At 42.0% G+C, this 15,614-nt stretch overlaps 1 protein-coding gene across 3 annotated transcripts in view; it reads right to left on the bottom strand.

Moving 5' to 3' along the window:
* The window catches only part of LOC106602903 (G protein pathway suppressor 2), a 41,362-nt gene that overhangs the window by 5,847 nt on the left and 19,901 nt on the right, over positions 1-15,614 (bottom strand). For all 3 annotated transcript variants that reach the window (XM_014195891.3, XM_014195890.3, XM_014195889.3), the window contains exons 9-11: positions 15,132-15,208; positions 14,817-14,912; positions 14,450-14,533 (exon numbers count right to left, since the gene is read on the bottom strand). In XM_014195891.3, the coding sequence (XP_014051366.1) occupies positions 14,450-14,533; positions 14,817-14,912; positions 15,132-15,208 (257 nt within the window). The remainder of the gene's footprint in view (positions 1-14,449; positions 14,534-14,816; positions 14,913-15,131; positions 15,209-15,614) is intronic.

Below are 15,614 nucleotides of genomic sequence, written 5' to 3'. Positions count from 1 at the left end.
CGTTCTTTTCTGAAAAACAATGGCAAAAATAGCAATTCTCTCTTGGAATTTGAAATACCTTATGTCCTATCAAACGTGTCAGCGGTCTGGATATCCTTTCAAGAAACCATATCGATATAGAAATGCTCCAAGAAACACACCTGCTCTAGAAGCATTGCTCGACATTCAGGGTAGCCCGCTGGCCCTGCAACCTCTGCCGAAGCATGCCGGGCCAGTTAATCAAGCTTTCATATCGCCCACTTGGGCCAGTACATTTTCAAACTCCCCCCAAAAATAAAATAAATACATATTCACAATCTCCCTGACGGCTGATGCTTCACACTTGTTATCAACCAGCATTCGGTTTCCAAGTATGGGGGATTTTCAGATGCATGTGTTGTGCATCTCGGAGTGGTGAGTACAATCAATGTGGGCTTGGGGGGAGGCCATTGTGAATGTGTGTGTGAGACTGGGCCATTGTGGGCTTGAGGGAGGCCGTTGCCTAATCCTGTGGGTGTCCCTGGACATTTTTTTGTATCGTTGCTATGGTTACGCCACCAATATAATATATGACCTGAAGTATGTGCCAAGAAGGGGAGGAGAAACCAAGTAAAGATGGCCGTAGATAGACTACAAGTAAGATTAGGAAACAATAGTGGCAGAATACCAAAAGATGTGGATCATATACATAAAGAGGAGTGAATATGTATGTTGTGTCAAACTGAAACTGTCTGGGACCGGCAGTTGCTCCCTCCATGGACCAGCTCGGCTTGTTACTTTGTAATAAAGTCTATATTGAATACACAAGCTCAGGTGTCTAAAAATATATTTTAAGAAGTATTTCCACGACACAAACAAGAATGTCTGAGAATTCCCTCTCCGTCTAGAGTGAGCCCCGCCAGTAGCCTACGTCCTGGATACTCGCGCCAAACCCATCTCAGCAGAGGCAGGAAGCCCATCAATGAACACCGGCACATGTATTCAAAAGTCCTCCACCTGCCTTTCCGCTTGCTTGTCAAAACATTAACAATATTTATACAAATGTGCCTTGTTTCAGGAAACTATGCTGTGTCACTACTTCACAGGAGCACCATTTAAACTATTTAAAAAATATATACATTTAATCAAAATGCGTTTTTGGGCAGAAATGCCTGAACTTTGATGTACCTTAACACACTTGTATGCCATGTGTAAATATGAATACAATTATTAAGTTTACAAGCCTAGTTGGTTTAGCCACAGAAAAAGACCGCAATCTTCCCGGTAGCAATGATTGGCTGAGATAATGAGTGGGCTGGAAATGCCGAGAGGGGAGTTCGGATTGGTCTGCCATGTAGCACACTTCTGTCTATAATATGAGCTGGTCAGTATGTGTAGGTAATCCTTTTTAAACAAGATATCACGTAGTAGAACTGCATAAGTGTTGCTCTCCACTTTCTGGAGGACAGAGGTTTGAAATCAGTGGAATTAGAGTACGATAGCTAAGGAGATGGACATAATTCTGGCTTTTAATTGCAAATATGCAGACGGAGTCGAAAAGAGAACACACAGAAGGCTCCGGATCACATCTTCAAACTAAGGGCAACCATGTTATCCGTGACAGAGGGAGAAGCGTCCATCCATGTAAGAGAGTCTAGCAAGCTACATTTTTAGATATTACACGCTTCTAATTTTGTCGATTTCAGTTTAAGTTAGTGTACTGTTAGCTAGCTAGCTAACGTTACTTGTATGATCTGTGTAGTAATATTACTCATATCTCAGAGCCATTTGCATTGCTAGTTATAGCCTAATGTTAGCTAGCTAACATTGAACCTGGTTGGGTAGCTACCTGCAGATTCATGCAGAGTAGTAACATTATGAGTTGGGATTATGGTTCATTCTTTAGCCAGCTAGCTACATGTCTAAACAACAGACTCCACTATGGAAGTAACTATTACAATAGAATGTTTATGATGGCATTGCAAAAACTGTCGATAGACGTAACTGGTAAATCCGCTCTGGCTATCTACTCCGATTTCAGAGCATTCTCATCAGACTGCCAGAGTGCAGAATAACTGACGAATTTACAAACGCTCAACACCCGTTGAATATGGCCAGTGCCAGTAAACGTTGGCAAAAAAAGTGTAATTAAATTGTTGCCAGCAGCAGAGTTGCAGTCACCAATGCTCTGGCTAACATAAAAACACCCTAACCAGCTCTGTTAGGGCAAGTAAATTGGTCAGAGTGAGCTGTTCTCTCATTTGTGTATGGAATTAGCTAGCAAGCTAGCCAATGTTAGCCAGTTAGCTTGGGTACTTGACTGCTTTTGTTAGGTCAGAACGCTCGGATCAACCCCTCAACCCAGTGTGCGCTCTGAACACTCCGAGAACGAAACGCTCTGAATTTACGAACGGCCAATCTGACAAAGCTCTGAGTTTCGAACGCCCAGAGCACACTCTGGCACTACAGATAAAATTTATGAACACACCGGTAGTATAAACCAGCCTTTATTCTTGGAAAGCTTTGGTTTTTTAGTACATAGCTTCACATGTGAATCCTTAAAGCCATGGGTGGGTCTAAAGATTAAGAGGGTGAGAATGATTCTGAATGTGTGTAGACAATGAAGAGGGCCAATATTCGAGGGCCATTTTCTCAAAAGTGAGGTTACAAGTTTATCAACTTTCAAAGCAGAATTACTTTCCCATTGTTGCTCAACTGTGGTGTATGATATACCATTTTCTAGCTCCGAGTCTCTACTTTTATCCAATGTAAAAAACACAATTTCAAATTTTGCTACATAAGACCGAATCGAGACGGTCGGTCAGAAATTACTTTTTGGTTAAATACAGAAATAAAAACGAATATTGTAATAATGGTATCCTGCAGTCCATAATTGTTTAGAAACCAGCTATGTAATTTATTTATCAGCTAAAAATGCCGACCGTATTACCTCCAAGAGAATTCTCTTCGGTTAGTCGCAGCTGTGTATATTCCCCCTCAAGCCGATACCGGCCCTGAAGGAATTACACTGGACTTTATGCAAACTGGAAACAACATATCCTGAGGCCGCATTTATTGTATCTGGGGATTTTAAAGCAAATTTGAGGAAAAACGCTACTGAAGTTCTATCAACACATTCACTGTAGTACTCACGCTGGGAAAACACTCGACCACTGCTACACTTTCTTCCGGGATGCCTACAAGGCCCTCCCCCACCCTCCCTTCGGCAAATCTGATCACGACTCCATTTTTGCTCCTCCCTTCCTATAGGCAGAAACTCAAACAGGAAGTCCGTGCAAAGGTCTATGCAACGCTGGTCTGACCAATCGGAACCCATGCTTCAAGATTGTTCTGATCAAGCGGACTGGGATATGTGCCGGGTAGCCTCGGAGAATAACATTGACGTATAAACGGACACGGTGACTGAGTTCCTCAGGAAGCGTATAGGGGATGTTGTTCCCACTGACTATTAAAACCTACCCAAACCAGATACCGTGGATAGATGGCAGAATCCATGCTAAACTGAAAGCACGAACCACCGCATTTAACCATTGCAAGGTGACTGGGAATATGGCTGATGACAAACAGTGTAGTGATTCCCTCCGTAAGGCAATCAAACAGGCAAAACGTCAGTACAGACACAAAGTGGAGTCGCAATTCAACGGCTCAGACACGAGACGCATGTAGCAGGGTCTACAGGCAATCCCGGATTACAAAGGGAAAACCAGCCATGTTGCGGACACCGACGGCTTGCTCCCGTACAAGCTACACCATCTTCTCCCGCCTTGAGGATAACAGTGCCATTGACGAGGCCTGATCCCAAGGACTGGGTTCTTCTCTGTGGCCGGCGTGAGTAAGACATTTAAGCGTGTTAACCCTTGCAAGGCTGCCGGCCCACACGGCATCCCTAGCCGCATCCTCAGAGCATGCGCAGACCAGCTGGCTGGAGTGTTTACGGACATATTCAATCTCTCCCTATCCCAGTCTACTCTCCCCGCTTGGTTTAAGATGTACACCATTGTTCCTGTACCTAAGAAAACGAAGGTAACTTAACTAAATGACTGTCGCCATGAAATGCTTTGAGAAGCTAGTTAACCTGTTAGGGCTAGGGGGCAGTATTGACACGGCTGGATAAAAAACGTACCCGATTTAATCTGGTTACTACTCCTGCCCAGTAACTAGAATATGCATATAATTATTGGCTTTGGATAGAAAACACCCTAAAGTTTCTAAAACTGTTTGAATGGTGTCTGTGAGTATAACAGAACTCCTATGGCAGGCCAAAACCTGAGAAGATTTCAAGCAGGAAGTGGCCTGTCTGAGAAGTAGTGTTTCATCTTGGCTCTTTTTATTGAAGACTCAGGATCTGTGCAATAACGTGACACTTCCTACGTCTTCCATAGGGTCTCAGAGCCCGGGAAAAAGTTGAACGATATCGAGGCAGGCTCTGGCTGAAACACTTTATCGCTTTAGGCAAGTGGCCACTGAGAGTATTATGGGCTTAGGCGCGTGCCCGCTTCGACCGAATGCTTTTTTATCTAAACGCAGATTCCCGGTCGGAATATTATCGCTTTTTTATGAGAAAAATGGCATAAAAATAGATTTTAAACAGCGGTTGACATGCTTCGAAGTACGGTAATGGAATATTTAGAATTCTTTTGTCACAAATTGCGCCATGCTCGTCACCCTTAGTTACCCTTTAGGATAGTGTCTAGAACGCACGAACAAAACGCCGCTGTTTGGATATAACGATGGATTATTTTGGACCAAACCAACATTTGTTATTGAAGTAGAAGTCCTGGGAGTGCATTCTGACGAAGACAACAAAGGTAATAACATTTTTCTTATAGTAAATCTGACTTTGATGAGTGCTAAACCTGCTGGGTGTCTAAATAGCTAGCCCTGTGATGCCGGGCTATCTACTGAGAATATTGCAAAATGTGCTTTCACCGAAAAGCTATTTTAAAATCGGACATATCGAGTGCATAGAGGAGTTCTGTATCTATAATTCTTAAAATAATTGTTATGCTTTTTGTGAACGTTTATCGTGAGTAATTTAGTAAATTCACCGGCAGCGTTCGGTGGGAATGCTAGTCACATGCTAGTCACATGCTAATGTAAAAAGCTGGTTTTTGATATAAATATGAACTTGATTGAACAAAACATGCATGTATTGTATAACATAATGTCCTAGGGTTGTCATCTGATGAAGATCAAAGGTTAGTGCTACATTTAGCTGAGGTTTGGGTTTATGTGACATTATATGCTAGCTTGAAAAATGGGTGTCTGATTATTTCTGGCTCGGTACTCTGCTGACATAATCTAATGTTTTGCTTTCTTTGTAAAGCCTTTTTGAAATCGGACAGTGTGGTTAGATTAACGAGAGTCTTATCTTTAAAATGGTGTAAAATAGTCATTTAAAAAAAATTGAAGTAATATCATATCTAAGGTATTTGAATAACGCGCCACAGGATTCAACTGGCTGTTGAATAGGTGGGACGCAAGCGTCCCACCTAGCCCATAGAGGTTAAGGATCATATCACCTCTACCCTACCTGACACCATAGACACACTTAAATTTGCTTACCGCGCCAAAAGATCCACAGACGATGCAATCGCCATTGCACTGCACACTGCCCTATCCCATTTGGACAAGAGGAATAACTACAGTTGAAGTCGGAAGTTTACATACACTTAGGTTGGAGTCATTATAACTTGTTATTCAACCACTCCACAAATTTCTTGTTAACAAACTATAGTTTTGGCAAGTTGGTTAGGACATCTACTTTGTGCATCACACAAGTAATTGTTCCAACAATTATTTACAGACAGATTATTTCACTGTATCACAATTCCAGTGGGTCAGAGGTTTACATACACTAAGTTGACTGTGCCTTTAAACAGCTTGGAAAATTCCAGAAAATATCATGGCTTTAGAAGTTTCTGATAGGCTAATTGACATCATTTGAGTCAATTGGAGGTGAACCTGTGGATGTATTTCAAGGCCTACCTTCAAACAGTGCCGCTTTGCTTGACATCATGGGAAAATCAAAAGAAATCAGCCAAGACCTCAGAAGAAAAATTGTAGACCTCCACAAGTCTGGTTCATCCTTGGGAGACAAGTTCTGTCTCTTAGAGATGAACGTACTTTGTTGTGAAAAGTGCAAATCAATCCCAGAACAACAGCAAAGGACCTTGTGAAGATGCTGGAGGAAACGGGTACAAAAGTCTCTATATCCACAGTAAAACAAGTCCTATATTGACATAACTTGAAAGGCCGCTCAGCAAGGAAGAAGCCACTGCTCCAAAACCGCCATAAAAAAAGCCAGACTACGGTTTGTGCACATGGGGACAAAGATCGTACTTTTTGGAGAAATGTCCTGGTCTATTGAAACAAAAATATAACTGTTTGGCCATAATGACCATCGTTATGTTTGGAGGAAAAAAAGGGGGAGGCTTGCATGCCGAAGAACACCATCCCAACCGTGAAACACAGGGGTAGCAGCATCATGTTGTGGGGGTGCTTTGCTGCAGGAGGGATGGGCCAAAATTCACCCAACTTATTGTGGGAAGCTTGTGGAAGGCTACCTGAAACGTTTGACCCAAGTTAAACAATTTAAAGGCAATGCTACCAAATACTAATTGAGTGTGTGTCAACTTCTGACCCACTGGGAATGTGATGAAATAAATAATTCTCTCTACTATTATTCTGACATTTCACATTCTTAAAATAAAGTGGTGATCCTAACTGACCTAAGACAGGGAATTTTTACTTGGATTAAATGTCAGGAATTGTGAAAAACTGAGTTTAAATGTATTTGGCTAAGGTGTATGTAAACTTCTGACTTCAACTGTATGTAAGAATGCTGTTCATTGACTATAACTCAGCCTTCAACACCATAGTACCCTCCAAGGTCATCATCAAGCTCAGGGCCCTGGGTCTGAACTCCGCCCTATGCACTTGGGCCCTGGACTTCCTGACGGGCCGCACCCAGGTAGAGAAGGTAGGAAATAACACCTCCACTTCACTGATCCTCAACACATGGGCCCCACAAGTGTGTGTGCTACGCCCCCTCCTCTACTCCCTTTTCACCCATGACTGCGTTTCCACACACGCCTCCAACTCAATCATCAAGTTTGCAGATGACAACCATAGTATGCATGATTACCAACAATGATGAGACAGCCTACAGGGCGGAGGTGAGGGCCCTGGCGGAGTGGTGCCAGGAAAATAAACTCTCAATGTCAACAAAACGAAGGAGCTGATAGTGGGCTTCAGGAAAAAGCAGAGGGAGCACGCCCCTATGCACATTGACGGGATCGCGGTGGAGAAGGTGGAAAGCTTCAAGTTCCTCGGCAAACACATCACTGATGATCTAAAATGGTCCACCCACACAGACAGTGTGGTGAAGAAGGCGCAACAGCACCTCTTCAACCTCAGGAGGCTGAATAAATTTGGCTTGGCCCCTAAGACTCCCACAAACTTTCACAGATGCACAATTGAGAGCATCCTGTTGGGCTGTATCACCACCTGGTACAGCAACTGCACCGCCCACAACCGCATGGCTCTCCAGAAGGTGGTGTAGTCTGCCCAACGCATCACCTACAGCACCCGATGGGCACCTACAGCACCCGATGTCACAGGAAGGCCAAATAGATCATCAAGGACATCAACCACCCAAGCTATGACCTGTTCACCCCGCTATCATTCAGAAGGTGAGGTCAGTACAGGTGCATCAAAGCTGGGACCGAGAGACTGAAATACAACTTCTATCTCAAGGCCATCAGACTGTTAAATTGTTATCACTAGCCGGCTACCACCCGGTTACTCAACCCTGCACCTTAGAGGCTACTGCCCTATATACATAGCCATGGAATCACCGGTCACTTTAATAATGGAACACTAGTCACTTTAATAATGTTTACATACTACTTTACTCAGTTCATATGTATATACTGTATTCTATTCTAAATGTATTTTAGTCAATGCCACTCCGACATTGCTCGTCCTAATATTTATATATTTCTTAATTCCATTATTTGACTTTTAGATATGTGTGTATTGTTGTGAATTGTTAGATATTACTGCACTGTTGGAACACAAGCATTTCACTACACAATTAAAGAAGATAATCAGAACTGGAAATGTTAACTGCTGTAGAGCGTTCAACACTTTTCTCAGACGAGATAGTCAAGACAAAACTTAATTTATTGATAAGGCAGAGAGAAGAATTTCCCGTCCTTCGAGTTAGACTCAACCATTACTCTATGCTAATCATCCCAGTCTTTTACTGGCCAACAAGCTATGCATAATGATCAATTAGCCGATATAGCTACTACTGAATCTGAAACCGTGGAATTATCAGAACCCAAATGAAATAAAGAACCTTGCACCACTGATTGTAAATCCACATCAAGCCAGATTGAACCCTTTCTAAAAGAATGAACTACTCTTCTCAACAGAGGAAGCCACCTCGCTGGGAGCCAAAATCTCTTTCAAAGAACTCAAAAGAGCATTGGATAGCATGAATGAAGGCAAATCACCTGGATGAGATGGTATTCCCCCGAGGTCAATTTAACATTTTGGAATCAATTAGGTCCACTACTGCTCGGAAATATTAACACAGCCGTTCATTTGGAAGAGATGTGAATACAGCATTATTTCCCTTAAATTTTTTAAAGCATGCCGCCCAGTGTTCTCACTATCGCCCCCATCTTCGATAAACACAGATATTACAATTTTTCAAAATGTTATCGTCCCATTTCGAGACTTACTACCCAAATTGGTCTACAAGGACGAAAGCAGGTTTGCTAAAAAAACATTTATCCTCTGCAACCTCCGACTATTACACATCTTAAATGCTTCATATGAAACAACAGCTCCTTGGGCTGTTTTATCTCTCAATGCAGAAAAATATTTTGATAGACTAGATTAGTCATATCTTTGGTGTGTCTTGGAACATACAGTACCAGTCAAACGTTTGGACACAACTACTCATTCAAGGGTTTTTATTTTTACTATTTTATACATTGTGGAATAATGGTGAAGACATCAAAACTATGAAATAACACATGGAATAATGTATTAACCAAAACAAGTGTTATACAAATCCAAATATATCTTATATTTGAGATTCTTCAAAGTAGCCACCCTTGCCTTGAAGCCAGCTTTGCAGACTTGGCATTCTCTCAACCAGCTTCATGAGGTAGTCACCTGGAATGCATTTCAATTAACAGGTGTGCCTTGTTAAAAGTTCATTTGTGGAAATTCTTTCCTCAATGCGTTTGAGCCAATCAGTTGTGTAGTGACAAGGTAGGGGTGGTATAAAGAAGATGGCCCTATTTGGTAAAAGACCAAGTCCATATTATGGCAAGAACAGCTCAAATAAGCAAAGAGAAATGACAGTCCATCATTACTTTAAGACATGAAGGTCAGTCAATGCGGAACATTTCAAGAACTTTCAACGTTTCTTCATGTGCAGTCACAAAAACCATCAAGCGCTATGATGAAACTGGCTCTCATGAGGACCGCCACAGGAAAGAAAGACCCAGAGTTACCTCTGCTGCAGAGGATAAGTTCATTAGAGTTAACTGCAGCTCAGATTGCAGCCCAAATAAATGCTTCAGAGTTCAAGTAACAGACACATCTCAACATCAACTTAAGTGGAGACTGTGTGAAATAAGGCTTTCATGGTTGAATTGTTGCAAAACCACTACTAGAGGACACCAATAAGAAGAAGAAGAGACTTGCTTGGGCCAAGAAACACGAGCAATGGACATTAAACCGGTGGAAATCTGTCTTTTTGTCTGATGAGTCCAAATTGGAGATTTTTGGTTACAACTGCTGTGTCTGAGACACAGAGTAGGTGAACGGATGACCTCCATGTGTGGTTCCCACTGTAAAGCATTGAGGAGGAGGTGTTATGGTGTGGGGGTGCTTTGCTGGTGACACTGTCTGTGATTTATTTAGAATTCAAGGCACAATTAACTAGCATGGCTGCCACAGCATTCTGCAGCGATACGCCATCCCATCTAATTTGCGCTTTGTGGGACTATCATTTGTTTTTCAACAGGACAATGACCCAAAACACACGTCCAGGCTGTGTAAGGGATATTTGACCAAGAAGGAGAGTGATGGAGTGCTGCACCAGATGACCTGGCCTCCACAATCACCTGACCTCAACCCAATTGGGATGAGTTGGACCGCAGAGTGAAGGAAAAGCAGCCAACAATTGCTCAGTATATGTGGAAATTCCTTCAAGACTGTTGGAAAAGCATTCCTCATGAAGCTGGTTGAGAGAATGCCAAAATGGCGCAAAGCTGTCATCAAAGCAAAGAGTGGCTACTTTGAAGAATCTAAAATATATTTTGATTTGTTTAACAGTTTTTTGTTTACTTCATGATTCCATATGTGTTATTTCATAGTGTTGATGTCGTCACTATTATTCTACATTGTAGAAAATTGTGAAAAATTCATAAAAACCCTTGAATGAGTAGGTTTCCAAAATGTTGATTGTGAATTGGCTCCAATTTCATTAATATGATTAAAATTCTATATGCCAATCCCTCAGCCATAGTTATAACAGGTAATATCTGCACTGCTCCTTTTAGAATCACTAGAAGCAGCAGACAAGGTGAGAGAGCTGCTATTATTATTATTATTATCCATGGAACCCCTGGCCCAGACAATTCGTCAAATCGAAAGTAACACCAATTTCCTTAATTTCATTATATGCGGATGACATTTTACTCTATCTAGACAATCTCTTAATCACCCTCGAACACATTGAAAATCATAGATTAATTTTATAACTTGATGAAGCTGAATTACAGTGCATTTGGGAAGTTCAGACCCCTTCACTTTTTCCACGTTTTGTTGCAATTTTTATTTTTGCAAATGTATTAAAAACGACATAAGCATTCAGAACATTTACTCAGTACTTTGTTGAAGCACCTTTGGCAGCTATTACAGCCTCAAGTCTTCTTGGGTATGCTGCTACAAGCTTGGCACACCAGTATTTGGGGAGTTTCTCCCATTCTTCTCTACAGATCCACTCAAGCTTTGTCAAGTTGGATGGGGAGCGTCGCTGCACAGCTATTTTCAACTATCTCCAGAGATGTTCGACCGGGTTCAAGTCCGGGCCACTCAAGGACATTCAGAGAATTGTCCCGAAGCCACTCTTGCATCATCTTGGCTGGGTGCTTAGTGTTGCTGGCTTGTTGGAAGGTGAACCTTTGTCCCAGTCCGAGGTCCTGAGCGCTCTGGAGCAGCAAGATCTCGCTGTACTTTGCTCCGTTCATCTTTCCCTCAACCCTGACTAGTCTCCCAGTCCCTGCCGCTGAAAAACATCCCCACAGCATGATGCTACCACCACCATGCTTCTCCGTAGGGATGGTATTGGCCAGGTGATGAGCGGTGCCTGGTTTCCTCCAGACGTGACGCTTGGCATTCAGGGCAAAAAGTTTGATCTGGGTTTCATCAGACCAGAGAATCCTGTTTCTCATAGTTTGAGAGTCCTTTAGATGCCTTTTGGCAAACTCCAAGCGGGCTGTCATGTGCCTTTTACTGAGTAGTGGCTTCCGTCTGGCCACTCTACCATAAAGGCCTGATTGGTGGAGTGCTGCAGAGACGGTTGTCCTTCTGGAAGGTTCTCCCATCTCCACAGAGGAACTCTGGAGCTCTGTCAGAATGACCATCGAGTTCTTGGTCACCTCCCTGAATAAGGCACTTCTCTCCCAATTGCTCAGTTTAGCCGGGTGGCCAGCTCTAGGAAGAGTCCTGGTGGTTCCAAACTTTATCCGTTTAAAAATGATGGAGGCCACTGTGTTCCTGGGGACCTTCAATGCTGCAGAAATGTTTTGGTACCCTTCCCCAGATCTGTGCCTCGACAGAATCCTGTCTTGGAGCTCTATGGACAATTCCTTCGACATCATGGCTTGGTTTTTGCTCTGACGTGCACTGTACACACACACACAGGTGTGTACCTTTCCAAATCATGACCAATCAATCGAATTTACCACAGGTGGAGTCCAATCAAGTTGTAGAAACATCTCAAGGATGATCAATGGAAACAGGATGCACCTGAGCTCAGATGAGGCTCATAGCAAAGGATCTGAATACTTATGAAAATATGGTATTTCTGTTATTGTTTTTTATACATTTGCAAAAATGTCTAAACCTGTTTTGGCTTTGTCATTATGGGGTAGTGTGTGTAGATTGATGAGGATTTTTTATTTAATCCATTTTAGAATAAGGCTGTAAGGTAACAAAATGTGGGAAAAGTGAAGGGTCTGAATACTTTTCCGAATGCAACGTAAATACACATTTGATTAAAACAAATCTATATATATTTTTCATTCGCTATAGAAATTAATGTAAAAACTTAAATGGAGAGGAAATCGCGATAACAGACGACACAGTCTCAACCTTAGCCTACATAACCACCTAAAGCATAAAAAAAAAAACATAAAGAAAGAAAGATTAACGTAACCTAGGTTAGCACATGTGAATAGAATTTTAGTATGGTTACGCCAATCGTCTATTGTGATAATAACTGATAATGATTGGCGCTGGTGAGTAAATACTTGACCATACGATGACGCGGTTCTTTCAACATCAATGGAATTGTTTGAAACGGAGAGATATTTGTAAGCCAATGTAATTGTACATTTGCAGAGCTTTTCCAGAATGTATTAATTTCGCTGCAGTTTTGTTTTGCATGGCGTGTGTATTGGTCCAGTTTTAACACTCTTTGGTGAAATTAGAAATAGAAGATAACCGCAGACTGCTTACCTTCAAACTGACCACTTGTTGGGGATTAAAAAAAATCTGTATTGCCTTGAGAAATGTATGAGCTGGTTGATTGAAACAAACTATTTTCAGAGTAACCCGGGTAATGATATGAGTTGAGTTTCTTTGACCTGATTAAATGTATCCACACATTTACAGTTAACTGTCTGGTCTGTGCAGTGTACCTCATGTGCCAATGACTGCTATTTCTGTATTACTGTATTGACTTTATTGTAGGTGAGGTGAATTCTGGATTTGTCTCTCTCAAACCACTGGATGAGGTCTATTAGGCTCTTTGCATGTTAAGCAATTAGAGAAAGTTGCTTCTGCAAACCCTCAGAGTTAACCAACAACTTCTCCACTCTTTAAGAGATCTGCTTCTCCGCCTCCACAAAGCGTGAGTAAAAGCGCAGGTACTCTGAATGATATCCGACAGCTTACCACGTACCCACATCGGGTTTTACATGGCTCGGGAGGAAGCTGTGTCACCAGAGGGGAACATGTTTCTGTAATGGGTCTCTGAGATGCTCTTTCTATCTAAGCTTTCTGCCTGGGAAATGTTTGAAGATTTTATTGATGAGTTTGCCAGATATTGCTGGCAAGAGCCACAGCATGGGTATTTCCAGTCAAACGCAACAATTTGCTAACAACCCCCACAGAATGTAATTGCATGAATTCACCATGCATCTTGAATTGTCTGACACCAATCCAGTTACCTTTTTAAAATCAACCTCAAAATATTGTAGACATTGTTTTAATACTTTCAGACAGTGTTGAATAGTGCACTCCCTATAAATACACTGTATCAGCCAGAACAACTTTTCAATCTTCACCCAGCTCTCCTTGCAAGACAAACAAAATATGAACATATTGTCAGTTGATTCGTCCGTTATTATTGACATGTTTTCAGTTTTTTGACAAGATGTTTTAGTTCCTCTTCGTGTTCTGTGGCTACCTTTGGTAGATGTAGACTCCTGAGTTGGCTACTTGTAGGGACTGTGCCTCTGTTTTTCACATGTTTATTAATGAATCCGCGCATTTCGGGGTTATCAACTTTTTCTAGAGGGATGTTGGCACTTGCAAAACCCTCCACCATATCCTCCAGAACCTCCCACCTGACTAAACAATCTTGGCCAGTAGTCCTAGAATTCTTATGAGACAGCGTAATGTTATTTCAGATGTCGGTCTATCCTGTCTTTCTGTTTATGAGCTAATGCTAAGTTGCATGTTTTGCTGAATATATTGTCATCATCGGCAAAGAGCGTCCCTGTGGAGTATTGGCGCGTACTTTTTCTTAAAGCTATATTCTTATTTTGGAACTTTTCTTTCTCCTTCCATGGTTGGTTTCATTGACTCTCCATTTTAACTGCCCCTTTTTTTATACCCTCCGATGACCAGAAATTGAGTCAGTTGGAGAGGATCAGTTTGAGCAAAGTGAGGTGCAGAATCACTGATCTACAAAAAGAGTTCCTTGCCAAAAAATGTATTCGCAGAACTACGCCTCCCCTGGATCAGGCGAACCCCCGCAAAACACACGCGTACAACCAGCCATTGATTGATTGGAAACAGCTTATGTCAAATATAATTTCCTAGAATTTTCTGACCGCTGCCTCACTAGCAGAATAAGGCTGGAAATACCGGTAAAAGCACAGTGCTACATATCATCAACCAAAACTCCAGGCCCTAGTGATAGGATACTCACTGGGTGAGCCTGCTGTGGAGGAGTTCCATGAGTAAAGCTTCCTGGAGAGGCCGGACGGGGGGGATGGGTGTATGGCAAGCCAGACTATTCACACAGAACAGGAGGAGCAAGAAAGGAAGACATGATGTTATGAATTGATAAGGATAACTGACTTTGTGGTGTGTGTAATGCCAGAGGGAAGAGAGTAGTACATACAGCAGGGTTGTGTTCATTAGGCACAAAATGGAAGAAAACTGAGTGAAATGGAAAGGTACTAACTACACCTGTCCAATAAGAAACACTTGTTTCGTTTTTCATTGCAAAACATTGCTACTTTTGTCCTAATGAACACGACCCAGGACAGGTGGGTAAAGAGGGTTGACCTTACCTTGGCAGGAGGGATCTGCACTGTGAGGGAGGGGGTAGGCAGCAGGCCTGCAGCACTGGCATGAAGAGCCTGAGGGTGCATGGACCGTAGAGCACTCTGAAACCACCACAAAAACACAGCAGACAAAGATTAACGGACAGATACGTGTGAGTTAACCACAGATGACCCGTCCACAAACAGACACAGTACACTGCTTGTGATCAACCTCTTAAAAAAGGTTTGTTTGAACACTATGTTTTATAACACTTAACACCATATTATTTAATCGTGTGCAATGCAGCTTTTCCACTCTATAAAGGGGCCCAACGAACTTACAGAGTCAGTGAAGCCAGATTGTTGATTGGCATGTTCCAGTTGCTTCTGTAGAGGGATCCCAGCACTAGGGATAAATCCTGGTGACAAAATACAGAATATGTTTAAAAGAGAAAAATGGAGTGAAGCAAGAAAAGTGAGTAGTAGTTTAGACGGAGCATGCGACTAACTTTATTTCCTCACCATCCTGGTACCGTCTGGAAGTGCAATTTCAACTGTCCCAAACTGATCTTGAACAGTCCCAAAATTAAAATAGTTTTCTTTTAATGTTTTGATATGCCAACATGGGTCTAGGTCATTTGCAGTGCTTTTAAATTAATTGGTGTATTTCTGAGACAGAGAGTCTATACTACATCAACTTCATTTGTTAAAACTATGTAATTAGCCAAGGAACACAAGGACAAAGTCTCACTTCAGTAGACTTCCGTTTCAATTCAATTAAAACAAACTTTTATGCCTGTGCGCTGCGCTTCTAAAAACGAATCG

This window comes from Salmo salar, chromosome 04, assembly GCF_965601325.2.
Source record: "Salmo salar chromosome 04, fSalSal1, whole genome shotgun sequence".
Classification (NCBI taxonomy): Eukaryota; Metazoa; Chordata; class Actinopteri; order Salmoniformes; family Salmonidae; genus Salmo; species Salmo salar.
Note: the sequence above shows the minus strand (reverse complement) of the source record. Positions and strands in the feature narration are given on the sequence as shown.